This window comes from Nycticebus coucang, chromosome 11 (assembly GCF_027406575.1).
Source record: "Nycticebus coucang isolate mNycCou1 chromosome 11, mNycCou1.pri, whole genome shotgun sequence".
Classification (NCBI taxonomy): Eukaryota; Metazoa; Chordata; class Mammalia; order Primates; family Lorisidae; genus Nycticebus; species Nycticebus coucang.
The window spans coordinates 55,126,570-55,145,270 of NC_069790.1; the positions used below are offsets into that span (position 1 = coordinate 55,126,570).

Sequence of the window (18,701 nt, forward strand, 5' to 3'; positions counted from 1 at the left end):
TGTCCCGGCTGACGGGTAACACGGGGACAGTTGCCTTTGAGGAATGTGTCAGATAAGGTTCCTGTGTAATTTTCAGACTCAGAACAAGTGAACAAGCTGAGCTAAGTGTTTCCTCAGGCTTGGATCTGATTTCTGAGCACACCGATTGCTCAGAGACCACCCACACACTAGTGGGAAGCTGCTGGGCAAACCCTGTTCCTCAGTCTCTGCTCCATCATGCACCCTGTATGCTCTGTTGTTTGGATGTAAAAGGGGGAAAAACAAGAGGAGAAACATCCACTCTCTTGGTGGCTGATGACAGTCCAGTTTGGGAGCTGTTCTTATGATGTATTTTATGACCCTGCCTAAAACACCCTGCTCTCCCCTCCATTTGTCCGAGCAACTCCCTCTGGCCAGAGATAGACCCCATCCCGCTGAGTTCCCAGAGCACCTGCTCTCTGCCCTGTATCACTCAGCACTGACAAGCCTCTTAATATCAGATTCGGCTCTTTGAGGGAGGCAGCGGTTTAGAATGTATGCCTTGGAATGCTAGAAGACTCGGGTTTAAATCCCCACTTTACCACATCCTAGCTGAGTGATTTTTAGCAAGTTACTTAGCTACTCTGAGCCTCAGTTTTTTCAAATTTAACATGGAAATAATAATAGTGGCTGCCTCATTTGGTTGTCATGAGGGTGAAATACAGAGCCTCCAGGGCAGGTGACACTGTGCTTTGTATGGACAGAAGAAAGACTAATTAAGAGCTAGCTATGCAGCCTGCCTTGTGGTTCACTCCTGTGACCTTAGCACTTTGGAGAGTTGAGGCAGGGTGATTGTTTGAGGCCAGGAGTTTGAGAGCAACCTGAGCAAGAGCGAGATCCTGTCTCTACAAAAAATAGAAAAATTAGCTGAGTGTCATATGTGGGAAGCCGAGGCAAGAGGATCACTCTCCAGCCCCGGACTTTGAGGTTGCAGTGAGCTATGTGGATGACAACACTGCACTTTAGCCTGGGTAACAGAACAAGATCCTATCTCAAACAATAGAAAAAAAAAAAAAAAACTAGTTATGCCAGCCTGAGCACCTTAGCAAGACTGGGTCTTTTGTAGAGACCCAGTCTCTACAAAAAATTTTAAAAAATAATAATAAAAATTAGTCAGTCATGGTTACTGTAGTCCCAGTTGCTTAGGAGGCAGAGTCAGGAGGATTATTTGAGCCAAGGGGTTCAAGGTTGAAGTGGGCTGCGATTGTGCCATTGCACTCCAGCTTGGGTGCCAAAGTGAGACCTGGTAACAGTTAGGCTGTATGCCTGTGGACACGTGACTTTCCCACTTGATGCTGGGCATAGTGCTTTGTATATTTTCAACTAGTTGAGTTGGACACTCAGAGAAATTTGGTTTTAGTAAATTTTCCTGCCTTCACTCTGAATACAACACTAATGAGTTTAGACAATTATCCCTATGGATGATGGAGAGCTTTAATCAAGAGAGTGAATTACAAGATTTGTATTTTAGAAAGATGATTTGGGCAGATGTCTAGAAAGAAAACTGTAGGTGGACAAGAATGGAGGTAGAAAGACTGGTCAGAGGGTTAGCAATAGTACATGTGCAAGATGATGATCGTATGAGGAGAGAAATGGCTGGTCTTGGGGACAGCTCGGTTATGGAAGATAAAGGAGACGAAGCTAGGAATGTTGATGATGAGAGCTCTGATTTAGGCCCTCCGGCATATTGTGATATCTTTAACACAGAGATAATGTAGTATGCAGAAAAGGATTTCAGATATATGGAAATGGTACATTAATGATTAGTTTGAGATTCTATGGGACACCTAAGGAAATCTGTCCAGTTTGCAAAATGAAATTTGGGAAGGAGATTGGGTGGGAGATTTAAACAAGCTGCCCATGCTGTAGTTGAATCCTTACCAGTGGAAAAGACTTCCCACAGAGAGTATATCAGGATGAAGAGTAGAAGTTGAGGACATGACCATAGGAGACAGGAGCCTCAGGGGGATAGAAGAAAAGGAAGCCTTGGAGAAGAGAGTTGAGTAGAAACAACTTAGCGGAAGAAGGTTGTTTCCATAATCATGGAGAAGTCAACTAAACTGGTTGACAAGGAAAGTCAGGGCAGATGAAGGCTTAAAAATATCCACAGGACTTGACAAGTAGAAAATCAATAGTGGCCTTAATAAGAGCAGTTTTGTGGACAGAATGGTCCAGCTTCTTCTATGTACCTAACACACAGTAGATACTCAATACAACCAAATAACTGAGTGACGATTTTAAAATGAAATCTTAGTAAAATGAGAAAGAAAACTAGCAGGCACAGAAGAAAAAATTGTAGTTCGGTAAACATTTAAATTTGAGGATCAAATCTCTCTTATTTTTATTTTCATACAAATGCCAATAGAACTTCACAAGCCCCATATGTGCCATCCCAGCAATAATTCTTACCTGGAGAGACCAGTCCATACAAGTGACCACGCGATGCTTGGACCAATGTTCATCATAGAACTGACGATTGAAAGAAAGATTAGCTCCAGCCTGAACATCCCTAGAGAGTTTAAACATCAGAGATAAAAAAGATGTTTCAGAATGGGGCTGTCTCCCACTGAAACATGAAATGACAAATGCATGGCACACAATACTCTCTGAAGCCCAAATAGCAATCTAGACAGCAATCTCTGATTAAAATAGATGAACTAAAGATGATCTCCTTTATGAAAAACTCATTCTAACCTGGCCCAGAAAAGGTTTCCCCAGGTTTCAAGCCTGGTATGAAATGTCCAGTTTGTTTCAGGCTTCCGTCTTAACTAGTCTAAATCCTTCTCCTTTCTTAATAGACTGTAGCCCAAACCAGTGTTTATTAGAAATCTCTCTGCAGCACACTAGGAGATTCTTGGATATCAGTACTACCTTATCTGCCCTTAGACCAGAAGCGGCATGCATGTTTTAATTTAATTTGTTTTGCAAATTCTGATCACTGTAGTGGCTGGTTCCTTGCTCAATAGTTAAGTGATAATTTCTATCATGAGGTAGGCATGGTGGAGAGTGGAGGATTCACCACATGTGTTTCAGATACGTACCATTCCCTACCATAGACAAAAACAGCATCTGGGTCAGGTCTGGGAGGATTACACTTTGACCAGTGTTTGCTTGGCTGACACTCAACTGGCCACAACATCACCTTCAAAGAACTCAGCCCTTGGCCATGTGGTTGCTCTATGAGGCTGAGTATTTAAATTGAGTAATGCTTGTTTTATGACAGCAGCTTTGGATCCTACATTGCTTGGGCTTCAGTTTGAAAATTCTTCTCTATTCACCTTTCCCTTGCTGGTTTGCGTTATTCATTCATTGGCTTGCTCCTTGCCTTGCCTATACAGCTCTCGCTCAGCCTGGTGACCGGGCTTCAGACAAGTTATCTGGGTTCTAATTCGTGGACCAATATGACTCTTCCTACTGCAAACGCTTCCTTCACCTCCACCATTACAAATCCAGGCAAGAGGTACAGGTACTCAAGTCCTTCCAGAACCCAGGATAATCCTTGGCCAGGCATCCAGAGGGAAATAGGACCAACAAGATCAACCAAGTCACAGAGCAAAAGACAATAAACGTCACAGAACAAATATATATATATATATATATCAAAATATTGTTGTCTTCAGGGTAGTCTAAATATTTTGCCAACTGCAGAGAACATTTTCGGAACTCCTTTTTGAATTGAAACTGCCTTGAGTGTTTCAGCACATTTCTGTGCATTGTCACAGTGCTGACATTGTCCTTTACGAATGTACTTGAATTTTACAAATTGTAAAAAACTATCTCTGGTGAAAAAAGCAATTGATCCTACCTTTACATATTGTTCTCACCAAAAGAAATCTGTGGCTAAAACCCAGTTAGCCAGCTCATAAAGTTAACTTATTATCCCTGTGATCCTGGGCTACAGCCACTGTCTTTTCCAATACATATGCTGAAGTTATAGAAAAAGTCATTTGGGAACACTTGTTTTTATCGATTAGGATTTTTTTTTTGTTAGAGACAGAGTTTTACTTTGTCGCCCTCTGTAGAGTGCCGGGGCGTCACAGCTCACAGCAACCTCCAGCTCTTGGGCTTAAGCAATTCTCTTGCCTCAGCCTCCTGAGTAGCTAGGACTACAGGTGCCCCCCAAAATGCCTGGTTATTTTTTTTGTTGTTGCAGTTTGGCCCGGGCCGGGTTTGAACCCACCGCTCTCGGTATATGGGGCCGGCGCCCTACTCACTGAGCCACAGGCACTGCCCTAGGGTTTTTGGTTTTTTTTTTTTTAATGTTTTATCTGTTACTATAGCCTTGCATAAGTGTTTTCTAAAATGCTATACATCATCTTATGGTACCAAAAAGAGGAAAATTTTTCCAGTTTCTGTTCACTATCTCCCACATAAGGTAGGTGCTCCCTATCTTGTGTTTATTTTCTTCAGCTTCCTGTTTGCTTAGATACCAAGAATAGAGCTAGTGGAGATAACACAAATCGCCTTTGCTCTTTATAAGAATGCTTTCTCAAAGGATAATGCATGTGACTTTGCCAGTTTCTATCACCTGGACCATTTCCCAGATATCAAGTTCAAAAGCATTTCAGGGAAGCACATGATAATTACAGGGAAACTCTAAGCCAGACATTATCACCAAAGCCTGCCGTCAAAGCTGTTCAGCAGCATCACGCCTGGAATTTCAATCCTGATTTGTTAAATTTGGGATTTGCCTAGTCAATACATAATTACATTTAGAATCAAGAGATAACTTATGCTATTTTTTAAAAAAGGCACACAAGAGACTAACCCATCTTTTTCTTCTAATTCTCGACCACTGTAGTCAAAAAAGATGTCCGCGTCTTCGGCCAGTGCTCTTTCAATTACTCGTATTGTTCGATCAAAAAAGATGAGAAATTCCTCTGAATGAAGGATCTGCTGTTTTTCTTCCTCTGTCAACTCCCTTGGAGGGGCTTTTTTTTTGTAGAAGAGATTGTTATGAAAGAAAGAAAGGACAATTAAAACTTATCAAGAGGAATCCAACTCTCGAAAGAGACTGCTTATAAAAGGAGAGTTAAGACACAGTGAAATGAACTGTTAGTATCCATTCTAAATAATTCCCAAATACACTAAAGGCCTTTGCAGATGTCCCCACAAAAAGATTTCATATTTGGCCTAATTACTATTTTGAAGAAATGGAAACAATTACAAATAAAAATAGATTAGTGTGTTTTTAGCAATTGGTTTTGAGTATTATTTTCTTTGAAACTAAACTTGGGAAAATAGCTCACATAGGGCATAATCAATACATTTATAAAACTGTATTTATACATACAGTTGTATTATTACTAAGCTGACATTATTAAATAATTAAGAACCCTCTGTAACACAGTCCACATGGTACCTTTCCTTTTTCTACTGCATAAATTCATGTTATTTTAGATGGTTAGTTGGGAAGGTTGACTGTTACATAGATTTTATTAAAAAGCTGAAATCTGTCCTTCCAAACCTGCTATCACTTCAGATGTCTTCTGCTTTTAAATAAACACATAGAACAAATAAATGCTTCTACAAAACACCGCACAATTGTTTTTATGCCTTAATTTTCTGGCATGATTAATTTTATCAAACTAAATGTGAAGATACATAAGAAAAAGAGAGATCAAGAAGTAGTGTGTCATAGTTTCTTTTTTTTTTAATTTTTTCTTTTTTTTTGTTAAATCATAGCTGTGTACATTAGTATGATCATGGGGCACCATACACTTGGTTCATAGATCGTTTGACACATTTTCATCACACTAGTTAACATAGCTTTCGTAGCATTTTCTTAGTTATTTTGCTAAGACCTTTACATTCCACATTTACTAGGATTCACTTATACCCTTGTAAGATGCACCACAGGTGTAATCCCATTAATTCTCCTCCCTGAAAGTTATCTGACCTTCGAGTCACTGCTTGGTAACAACATAAACCATTTCTTTAGAAGCAGGTTTTACATAAAACTATAAGGAAGGGATTAGGAACTTCCCTAGACTGAAAAACCCTCAAGAGTAGAAACTGTCCGCTGAACCTTTGTGGTTTTTCAGGATCCCTAGTTCAACTCTGGTGCAGAGAGCCTTCAATAATTGTTTGATTGATTATTCTTTCAGTAGGACAGAAGCTCCTGAAGTTAAACCTATAAGAGGGGGGTACTGAATTACAATCACAGGTGGGATCCTTGGTGGAATCATTTAGCCCCTGAGTTTTACAAACACTTCCACATCCATCACAATAACCAGGAACCATTTCTATCTGGCCTTGTGGTCAAAGGAATTTAGGAACAATCACTGTAGCTTTTACGGAAGTGTTATCCAATTTGATGGATGATATTTTAAAGCCACTATCCTACAGAATTTGAACTGTCTAGAAGCGTTTCTGCAGAGTCATGGGAATGGAACTCAATGTTTAACATTTACAACATTTCTCTCCTTCTAACATCCCCATCCCTGCTCCACACCAACATGCAGGGTGTCTGGAAGGATTTGAGCATCTCTAGTTGCAGGAAGGAGAGCGATTCAGATGTAGCTGGCTGAGATGCTAAGAAATGCTCTCCAGGTAATATTATGTTAAAACATGATGCAGACACTGTAGCAGACCCTCTCCAAACAGATTCCACCCCCTGGCATCTAGCAACCCTAAATACAGCTAGAAATACTTTTTCTGCTGCCTAAATTTCCAGAGCTCTGAATATGGCACAGTGTACTGGAACTTTTGAAGGACTGCTATCAACTTCTACTAAGCAGTGTTGCTCAGACACTGACTTGAGAACCAGTGAGGTGGGCCACGTGTACACTCAGACTTTGGACAGATACTGGGGAATAGGTGGAGGCCATAAATAATACGAGGAACTTTACCAAACCAACCTGGAATCAAACGTGCACCCTGCTATTTGCTTGGTGTGATTCTTTAATGAGTTCATTGAAGTTCTCTGAGTAGTAGTTTTATCTACAAAATGCACATAATGATGCCTAAAATTTAAGTCTGGTTTACCAGCGAAAAATAAATATATTTTGCAAATAGGTAAGCATTTACTAATTAGTAATTAAGTAGTAATTTATTAGTCTACTTTCTAAAACTCCCATAAGTGAAACATTTGAATTATCTTACTCAGGAATACTACTGAACGGAATTAGGCAAAAGGGAAAAAAACCCCTATACAATGCTAAATCCATTTGTTTTTTGTTAATATGTTATTAATACATTAAAAATAAACTTCACTAAACAAGAAAAATATGGGCCAAGAAGAATGTCTTATTTAAAAAAAAAGACTCACTCAGCCTTGGTCATTGCTACTGGATGATTTGAGACACACTTGAAATTAAGCAAAGAAGTAGGATCTTTCCCCCTTTATTCTTTTTCTTCAAATGATATCAAAATATTTCTAGTCTCTGTTTATCTTCTTGAGCCACTTCTATTTCACCTATATCTTTCCTTACAGGTCCATTACCTTGAATAAAAAATAGTATCCATGTAATTCTCTGTGATTTTTTTTTCTTTCCTGTAGCTTATTGTCACTTTGATCTCAGCTTTCAAGACATGCAACTTCTTCTTTAAGAGAAACGTAAATGGTTGATCAAAGTGTGCTTGCAGAGGCCAAGTTCAGGTAGGTGAAGCAGTAGCCTCTCCAGATATTATGTTTGACAATACAGTATTTGGCTTGAAATTAAGTTGCTACTGAAGCAAACAAAGGATATATTTTATATTAAGCTTTGATGTCTAACAGGGATCAAATGACATGATTTGTTAGCACAAAATCAGATGCATGTGCAGACGAGTACTTTTAAAAAGTCATAAACAATATTCAACTTAGGAGTTAAATAGGGGCATACTTACTTTTGATATAAAAAGAAAAACTTCCCCTACTTAAAAATCTTTAAATGGATAAGTGCTGTTACAATATAATGAAAACAGAGTATCCAGGAAATACAACCTGTATTCAGAGACAAAAGCCTCTCCAGACATTATATTTCATGAAAGAAAATTGATTATGGAATCCAGAAAGTTCAAAGTATAGGAATAAAAAAAATAGGATCGGAATTGCTTTACTCCATATAGACCCAAATTCTCCCCGAAATAAGTGTTTCTGCAGCTTTTCTCTAACGAATTTAGCTATGTTGATTAGTATGATGTGAGCACTCCAAGTTGTAAACAAACTTCAGTAGCAAACAAATAACCAACATACTGAAATTGGCATAAACGTATTTATGATCTATGTACAAAAGACTTAATAAAATAAAATAAGTTCATAGCATAAAAATGGTAGGAATTAATTTAAGACCAAAGAGTGTAGCAGAACAAAACATGGGCACTGAGGATATTTTAAATTTCTTATAAGCAAAAATGCTATTATAGCAGATGTTTTGTTTGCTTGTTTTTATAACACAAAACATGGAGTATTTCTGCCAAGAATTGACAACTAATACTTTATGTATCTAAAGTGCTCTTTAAAAAAAATTCTTTCTGAAAAGGATAACACATTGCTGTAACTTACATATCTAAATTACAATTTTCAAGTTTACCAAAATTTACCAAGTTATGTTTAGCTTTGAAAGAAATGTACTGAATTTATGAAATTCAAAATTTAGCCTAACTTTGTGTCCTACAAAATTAAAATCTAAAATAAATTTTATTTAGGATCCACTTTTTATTCTTTTTATTATAGAAATGTTAATTTCTCTTGTTTTTTTCTTTTACATAAGAAAATACTTTTAAAATTATCTTTCAGGATGATCGTTTTTATTTGCTGTGTTTTCTTGACTGTTCTTATTGATCTTAATATGTACTTCGTCAGTCTCTGTTTAATTTGCTCTATTTACTATATACTACTTTTGGCTTCTAGAGTTCTTGGGTTTTTTTCTGTATAAAAGTATAAAATTCATAATAACATTTGTAACTTTTATTATTTAAATGTCTCATTTTTAGGTTAAAAGTTATTTTTAAAAAAAAGTTATTTTAAAATTATCCAATTCAGAAATGTCTTTCCTGCTTCAGTGATGCAACTTAAAATTTCAATATAAAAGTTAAATTTTAAAATATTTTTCAAGAATATCTAAAAGACAAAAAATTAACAAACTACATGTCCAGGAAAAACACCAGATTAAATAACAACAGTGGTTCTCAGGAGAATTTTATAGTAAAATCAGTTCACAGGCAGCAGCAAGAAAACCAAACCAAACTCACAATGAAGAACATCCCTCCCTGAAGTTAATGGGAGGTTTGTGAGTTAATTGATATTTACAAGAGTTAGGTCCCTGATTCTGTTGTTTTGAATTTCTAAACATGAAGACACTAGGGCATTGACATGTAGAAATTGCTAAAATATACCACTGTTTTTTCCTACTGTATTGCAGAAAAAAAGAAATTCAAACTGTATTTCCTTGCTGTTTGATGCATTTTGATATCAGTGGGGCAAAAATGTCAAAAGCTAGTGAGCACTGATGGCTTTCCCCATCTCTCTCACCACTTTTTCTTTATTTCTTCACTTCAAAAAAAAAGCCAAATAGATTTCTCAAAAATGTGTTTCCTGGTTTGAAACTGTGTATGTCAAGTTTCAGCCCAGAGCAAATTTTTATGGCTGAGTAATAAATCCCTGAAACGCAGGGTTCATAATGGAAGTGCTGACACAGCCCTAACTACTATGCAGCCGTGTGAATGGCGCCACGATTATATCTGCTAGAGATTCTTTCAAAAGTTTGCAAAATACTGTCTTGCTTAAAAAAAAAAAAAAAGCCAGAGAGTTTGATGCCAACATAAACATGCTTTTAACCCATTATGTGCTAATTTGAAGAAAAGCCAGTAATGGAAAATAAGGCACACAGTACAGCGGTCACAGGAAATGTTCTTTCAAACTTCTTTTTGACTTTTAACGTGACTTTAATCAATTCCATGAAGCACGAGTAACAGTTAAAACTGAAGGGTGCTTTTGCTCAGAAATTAAGAAGGAAGTTGCTTTGCTTTGCCAGAGAAGATGGTTTGGCGGTTGGGGTTGGGGGTGGTAGTGACAGGGAGTTCATGCCAAGACACACAAAACCTACCCTGGCTCCTATCACCAGGCATATTTTAAGGATATTTTACACAAGTTAAAATAGAGTATTTTGATGGAGCCTGACTATTTTGTCTCTTGCTACACCTGTAATAATGACATTCTCTTCATCAGCTTTTTAAAACTGGATGTTTTTAGTAGAATTTTATACGTCGAATCTCTTCCATCCAATCAATTTAGACTCTCTCAGAAAAAAAAATAACCCTGTGTCTTTTCTGGATGCCACTTGTAAAGATGCTAAATCTTCTTTCTGATCCCACGTATACCCCAGACTCTGACAGCTGTTGAACTCAATGCTTCAGACCATGTTCAGTGACAGAAATAGGGCCCTTAATGATAGTTTTCCAAAGGGACTTGGCTTCCATCACTTTTGATATTTTCACAATTTCCTTCAAGTCAGCTAAGGCCTAGGTAACCATTTTCCCATTCCAAAGCTATGGACTATGGCAAAGCCTGTACCAGAGAACTGGTCCACCCAAGGGCATCCATCATCCCATTAGGGATGGAGCCTGGTTATAGAACCAGGCACTGCCAGGCAAGACTATTGATAATAATTCAGCAGACTCTGGGAATTCATGCCAAGACACACAAAACCTACCCTGAGATAGCACATACTTTGTGCAAAGTATTATTAAAGACTAGCCCTGCTGAGTCTTTTAAAAAAAAATAACTTTGGGAGGTAGATATTACCTCTGTCAGAAAGGTAAACAAAAGTGACACCTAAGGTAATCAGTAGTGATCACACAGCTGATCCGTGACAGAGGCAAGATGGGATCCCATGTGGTGTGGCTCCAGAGTCTTTGCTTTTTTTTCTATCACTATCCTATACTGGCTTTTAGATATCTGAGATGGCATAAAACAAATTAAAACAAATTAAATATACATACACACTTCAAAAGATCCTCAATATGAAGCCTTTCTTAATGCTTACAAACTCTCTCATGTAATTTATCTGTATGATGTGGATGCCATGTGTAATAGGTATCCCAGGTACTCTAATTTTCTCACTAGAGTACAGGGGGTTGAAGTGAGTACACGGGATCAATATGTATCAGTTCCTACAGAAGTCTCCAGTGCTGATAATGTGTCACGTACCAGGCCAGAGCCACTTTACATTTTACAAGTCAAGTGAGCTTCTAATTAGAATTAGATTGATCTATATTTGGGACACTCCACAGGACACATGGAAGAACTTTTAAAATCTACACTCCCTTCTCAGATTCCATTCTCCCTCTGACAAAAGAAAGACAATTTCAAAATTCTCCTTTGTCTTAATGGACTGAGAATCTCAGAGTAATACGAAATCAGATTTGTAAGGCAATGTCCTCTGCAGTATTCCTCTCTTCCTACCCCACATTCTTCTCTTTCTTTCCCCCCTGCCCCCATTTATTGTGTGTGAGACCCAGGGCTATCACGTGAGGATGGCATTGTGGTGATTAAACGTACAGGCTTTGGATTCATTTCTAAATCTTGGCTCATGTACTTATAAATTATATATCCTTGAGTAACTTGTTAAACCTCTCTCTTCCTAATTATCTATCTATAAAGTAGGAATAATACTATCTGCTTCAAAAGGATGTCATGAGGAGTAGATGTCTGCACAGTGTTTAGGGGAGAGCCAAGTGCATAGTAACCTGTAATAAATGTTAGGCTCTATCTCCACTGGAAAATATAAAGAGCTCCTTCCTCCTTACAAAGGTTGTGGAAAAGAACTAACAGCACAGTTAGTAGCAAAGATCACTGCCAATGTTTCTATGTAGCTCACATGAAAACACTGTGGAATTTATTGACTAAATACTTGTATCTAATCCTTTCTTTTACTGTTATCACTGAAAATATATAGTGGAGTGAATGACAGAACATAGGACGATTGATAACAAGTATTTTCTTTTATCACTATTTGGTAACGATTTTACTGGAGTTGTGACCAGAATTGTTACTGAAATTGCAGATGGTTTGCATTTGACTTGCGTCTATCAGTTTAGAAATAACTCTTGGTTTGGAGATGGCGGTTAATGTTGTTACATGTTAATGTATTGAACAATCCTAGAAAACCTTCCACTCAGGGGATGTAAATTTAGTTTTTACTTACCTCTATAGTCCCTGACATTGGTAAAAGCAAGGAGAACAACAAAATAATTACTCACTTTATCTCCCACACCATACCTTCCTTCACCTCCTGTTTTTTATCTTGGTTTTCCAGTTCTGAATCATGGCCAACTTTGGGTTCCACCATTTCTTCATCTTCCTCATCCTCTAGAAAAAAGAATGAGAAAAATGCAAAATTTTTTCCTTCAAATCAAAGTCTTTGGTTGATGGTGGGAGATAAGGGTAAAGGGTAAATTTCTAATCATTTAGGGCAACTTCTAAGTAAATCAGTCCACAACGAATGCCCAAGATAAATGGTCATGAATATATGAATAAATTATCTCCAAAAGGGGCCTCTTTGAAAGTCTCCCCAACTGGAGAGAAAACTGCCCCGAGTGGGCACCTGTTACATCCATGTCCAGGCCCTCACCACGTGGGATGTCTGAGAATTGCCTCCTTGACCTCTGAAGCTTCTTCAGAGATGGACCAGGAACAGATCTTAAAATGTTTCCACCTGGAGCACATTTTCCACAGGGGACACCTGCTGTACAGATGACTCATTTCCAGTTTAATTCTCACCAAATTAATTTGGTTTTGACCTACGGGAAAGGGTTAAATACAGGTCTGACCCCAGGTCAAATGCCACTGGCAAGGAAACAACCACGGGTACAGTCCCCAAAGTCAATGCCATTGGTCTGAGAGAAAGCGATCCACCAGAAATGGGCTTTACACATCCAGAACGCTCCCTGCATTAATGTGAATTTGATAACCCCCAACAAGTGGGCCCAGTCAGCTACCACTGCCAGATGTTGTAGTGCCCTTGCTGCCCTATGCAAATGTTGCTGATTTTCTCTCTTCTCTCAACTTGCCTTTCTTAGACACCCCTTCCATTACAGAGCGCTTGAAATCATCAGGCACAATGTAGAAAATTTAGGAGAGAGTCAAGCTGTCACAAGAAAATCCAACTTACAGAAAATAATATAGTGATAGAAAAATTTAATATTTATCTTTATGGTTTTTGAATACACTATGATCTTCACTGGAGGTTATTGATTTCATTGGTTCAAATGGCATTTAAAAGAAATGGCTTCACCTCTCCCTCCACCCTGTATGTTCATTCGCTCAACAAATATGCACAGATCTTCTGTAAAATCTCAAGCTCTATAGATAGTTCCATTCTGATCACAATAAATTCTAAGATGTATCAACTCAATATTTCAGCACCAACCACTTAGAGAATACATTATAAATGCATAATGCATAATGCATACTTGAATGCCCAAATAAACAAGTAGGGCTTGAAAAGCAACCTCCAAAATGCTGACTATATTAAGCGAATGATTTATAGAAGGGATATCAATTAAAATATGAATGTGTAATTGTACCCCATAATTGCATTAATGTACACAGCTATGATTTGAGAAAAAATATGAATGTGTAAAAATATAGCATTGCAATTTAGATATTAAAATTTTAAAAGTGTGAATTTTCATAGAAATGCAATACTTGGTAAGTATGCATGTAGATTGAGAACCCAACCTATTACTTCATAACCACACTATATACATATCAGGAAGATTGTAGAATGCTTTTTAAGAGAATTATACACATAACTCTGAGATCACATTTATGAGATTAAAAGTTGCACTTTCAAAAAACACTGTTGCACAGATTTTTAAAGAAATAAACCTTTAAAATACTAAGTTATAAATAGCACATCTAAGTCTTTACCCACGTGTAAAGATATTACTGTTATCTTCCCACAAAAAGTTCCATTTGGGAAGTCCTGAAAAAAAAAATAACCACTTTGGCTGGTGTGATGGCTTATGCCTCCCTATCCCTTTGGGAGGCTGAGGCAGGAGGATTGCTTGAGACTAGGAGGAGTTCAAGACTAGCCTGAACAACATAGTGAAACTTTGTCTCTACAAAAAATTGAAAAATGAGCTGAGTGTGGTAGTATATGCTTGTAGTCCTAGCTACTTGGGAGGCTGAGCCAGTAGGAGGATCACTCAAGCCCAGGAGTTTGAGGTTGCAAGGAGCTATGGTGATGCCATGCAATTTAACCGGGCGAGAGTGAAACCCTGACTCAAAAACAAACAAACAAACAAACAAAAAAAAAAAACACGACCTTAACGTGATATACATGTGCACTCCTGATCAAGGATAATGCAAAGCCCAGTGAGGAAAGAGCTGGAGAGAAGTTTCTTCTTCTGACAAATCTTACATGGAGAGGCAATTTTCAAAAGCCCTCTCAGTTGTTGGAAAGTGGCTCCATTTCTGAATCTTCTAGGGACATTTCTTTAAATCTAATGGATTTAGCAGCCATGCCTTGACAATTAAGTTCAATACACAGATGATAAGGCCAGTGTTACAGGTTGAATTGTGTCCTCAAAATTTATGCATCAAATCCTTAACCCCCTGTGTCTCCAAATGTGACATTATTTGAAAATAGTCATTGCGGATGGAATTAGTTTAAAGGAGGATCTATCCGAGTTGGGTGGGCACCTAATTCAATAGGACGGATGTGTTTTATGAAAAGGGGAAACATGGGTGCAGGCGCGCGCGTGCGCGCGCACACACACACACACACACACACATACCCCCCCAAGGAGAACACCATGTGAAGAAGGAAAAGATTTGGGTGATCACTTCCACAGGCCAGAGAGCACCAACGAGGGCTAGCAAGCCGCCAGAAGCTAAAGGATAGCACTAACAGGTTCTTCTGCACAGCCCTCAGGAGGAACCAAGCCTGCGGACATCTTGACCTCAGACTGCCAGCTTCCAGAACTCCAGGGTGTTAAATATCTGTTGTATAAACCACCAGTTTGTGGTACTCTTCTATGGCAGCTCTAGGAAACTAATAAAGCTATACAGTGCGTTTCCTTCTAGGATCTTACAATTTAGTAGCAAGGGTACAGGAGATACACAATAATACCGAAGGTAGGGATGAATGCCTTGCCTGCATCATCTAATCTATTTCTCAGAACTTACTACTATTAGCCCAGTTTTGTAGATGAGGAGACAGTAATTTCCCCCAGTGAAACTCCCAATTATGTCCAGCTTCAGGTTCTGTCTGGTTCTGCCTGCTTGGGCTCTGTGATCTTTACCTACAGTTGAACTCTCTCTGGAACCGCCATGAAGCAGAAATGCCATGGAGAAAGGGCTGAAGAATAAGCAGGTGAAACAGTGTAAGGAAGGGCTCTGAGGGGGGACCTTGATGTGGACATCTCAACATAGCTCACTCTTCCACTTTCGGGAGATAAGCAAATGTAAGTTCAGCTGAGCAAAAAGTTAGATGTACATAAGGAATTATTTTATTTATCAAGGGTATATATGCTACATCCAAATTTTGTTCTTATTTTCATTCTGGAATCCATTGCTCTGAGACCTGGCCAGGAATGCTTGATGGGAAGCATTAATTCCTCCAGCCAGAACAACTCACAATTGGGTGAAGGCAGCATTTCAAAGGAAGTCACTCATCTGGCTTCTGGGCTGCAGTCTAGCACTACCTGGCCCTTTGATTTTTGTACAGTTCATAGAAACTCCATGAGACCCTATTTTTTTTTTTTTTTTTTTCAGTTTCTGGCCGGGGCTAGGTTTGAACCTGCCACCTCCGGCACTTGAAGCCTGCGCCCCACTCCTTTGAGCCACAGACACCACCCGAGACCCTGTTTTTTTATCTGTTGGATTGGGATAATCATTCTTCCATAAAACATGTTGTGGTAAGGATAACCCAAATGAAATAATTGATATGAAATTTTTTTTGTTTGTTTGTTTTTTGTTTTGTTGAGACACAGTTCGACCCTATGCCCTGAGCAGAGTGCAATGGCGTTGTAGCTCACTACAACCTCAGACTCAGGCTGTGGGCATCCTACTGCCTCAGCCTCCAAAGCTGCTGGGATTACAGGTGCTCACTGTGGCACTTGGCTGAGTTTTTTCATTTTTTCTCACTCTCACTCAGACAAGCCTTGAACTCCTGAGCTCAAGCAATCCTCCTGCCTCAGCCACCTACAGTGCTGGGATTACAGGTGTGCGCCATCATGCCCGGCGATGCAAAATTGCATTTTAAACCATCAAGATAGTTGGGAATATATGTAAGCAGAAATCTTCAAACAGATGTTGTCTTAGCATGTAACAAATACTGACTGAGCACCTACTATGTGCCAGGCGCTGGGCATACAACAGGGAACAAGACAGACAGACACAAGAATCTCTGTGCTCACAAAGCTTCCATTCCACAAACCAGAAACCAGAAACAGACAACATACATTCTGTATCACACAAGAGCTATGGGGCAAATTAAAATTGGAAAGCAGGATTAGGCATTCTGGTCAGGGGAGAGTCTCGATTTAAAATACAGTGGTCAGGAAAGGCCACGCGGAGGTGACAAGTTGAGCAAAAACTTAAAGGAGTTAAAGGAGTGAGTTGTGTGAAGACCCTGGGGGAAACAGTCTCATAATGAATAGATACTTTCTTCTCTTCTGTGCACCCAAGAGGTGTAATGGATCGAGGTCTGAATTCATTCATTATCAGTTGTGCTGACCATGGATAACAATTGTGCTTTCATTAGGGCCAACTGGTTTGCCTGTTCACAGTTTCTCGTTCTCAAAACTGAAGGTGCTTTTTAACCAAAGGACTGAATTAGTCAGCTTTAAATAGTATCAACTTCTCATCTTTCACAGATATAAGGGGTTTTATTTTAAACATTAATTCTTGGAAGAGTCAAAAAGAAACATCATGACCAAAAATGCCACTGGGAGCTTATTGAAAAAATATTATCCTGTGAAAGGTTTGGCTATAAAAAGGGCGAGGTTTGAGATTCAATGTGCTAGTTTATGCATAGATGCATGTGGGGAAATCGTGGGTTATCTCATTCCTTAAATGGAAAATTCTTCCCCAGAGAATATGTTTTTCATCAGTTTAGAAAATAAAACATGAAAAATATGTATTGTGTTTATAGCGTGTGCAAAGTCCCAGAATGAGATACTGAGAACAAGGAAAGTTAAAAAATAGTACCTGCCCTTTTAAAGTGACTACAAACCAGTTGTAAGTATTAATTTTTAGTGGCCACAAAATTCTTTGTCAGTCTTTTAAAGACAGAAAGTAAGTGTTTCAGAGGATTTGTTAAGGAAATAAAACACAAGAGACTGGTTTGTTTCTCTGCATACTGATGTGTTTGCCTTGCTCGCCAAAGAGAGTATATTTTTCTTTAAGACACTGGTTTCCTTTCTGGTGCAATTGGAATTACTTCTGTTGAAACCATTTTCAAAACAGTTAAATAACTTTAAAGAAAAGGATTTATGTAGACCCACTACAGACTACTGATATATGAGTTGTGCCACTGGTTCATACCCGGTTACATTTCCTCTGAGATTGGAGGAAAAAAAAAATTACCACCCATGTATGGTTTCCTGTATTCAGGTACACACAAGAAATTAAACTAGTGGCAGAAGTTAATTACCTGTCACTCCAAGGGGCTAATTTCAAAACAATGGCATCTTTTAGACACATTATTTTATTTAGCTCCCATATTCTGCCATCTCCAGTTGCCACATTCATTGTCCCTGGTTGGAAAAATCTTTGGTAGCCACTACCCTCATCTTTAAGATTTTCTAGAGGTCTAAGATTGAATGAATAATTGCATGTTATGCAGCCACACATAAAAAACACTCAGCACAAGGCCTGACTCTTTGCATGCACTCCAGAAGTGTTAGTTTCCTCTACTAGTTCAGGGTTCAGAATGAAGCTGATGTGGCCAGTTTTAATGTGCCACAGTCCTCTGATTGTTGACTTGCTCTGATGGCCTAACAAATTGGAGGTAGTTGAAAAAGAGTGCAGTGGAACGTTTGTCACTGTTTGTAAATATCAAAACCCCTTTCTGACTGGGGCCTGGGCATATTCTCTCTCTCTCTTTTTTTTTATTAAATCATAGCTGTGTACATTAAAGCGATCATGGGGCACCATACACTGGTTTTATAGACCGTTTGACACATTTTCATCACACTGGTTAACATAGCCTTCCTGGCATTTTCTTAGTTATTGTGTTAAGACATTTATATTCTACATTTACTAAGTTTCACATGTTTTTTTTTTTTTTCTGGGGCATATTCTTTGCAGTAATTCTGTATAGATGATATGTGAATTGCCTTTCCCCCACCAAAGCCCAAGAGGAGATATTTTCCTGCTGTCCATCTCCTGGTGACCAGGACACAGGCAGGATCTCAGTATCAGACTGGTTGCTTCTAACTTGAGCTTTGTCTTTGGATCCTTGGAGGCAGAGCGGAGGAAACAGAAAGGATCATCTGGGGTAAAATGCAGAAGGAGCACTGAACGCCTAACACCCTAGCCAGAGGGTCGCAGGGCCCTTGGCCTTTATCTTTTTTCAAGCCCATTTCTCTGCCTCCTGTTGATTCTGTGAGGACCAGATTTCCTTCCACTAAATCCCACTAGAGGTAGTGTCAGCACCAGATTTCCTTCCAAGAAGTCCCACTGGAGCTGATGACTGCTGCTCGCAACCAGAACCCTCTGTGACACAAGGTGGCCTTCTGTGAAAAGA

General features: G+C 38.8%; 1 protein-coding gene across 4 annotated transcripts in view; it reads right to left on the minus strand.

Moving 5' to 3' along the window:
• The window catches only part of DYNC1I1 (dynein cytoplasmic 1 intermediate chain 1), a 340,112-nt gene that overhangs the window by 106,572 nt on the left and 214,839 nt on the right, over positions 1-18,701 (minus strand). For all 4 annotated transcript variants that reach the window (XM_053609525.1, XM_053609523.1, XM_053609526.1 and 1 more), the window contains 3 exons: positions 12,224-12,313; positions 4,787-4,949; positions 2,428-2,527 (listed from right to left, as the gene is read on the minus strand). In XM_053609525.1, the coding sequence (XP_053465500.1) occupies positions 2,428-2,527; positions 4,787-4,949; positions 12,224-12,313 (353 nt within the window). The remainder of the gene's footprint in view (positions 1-2,427; positions 2,528-4,786; positions 4,950-12,223; positions 12,314-18,701) is intronic.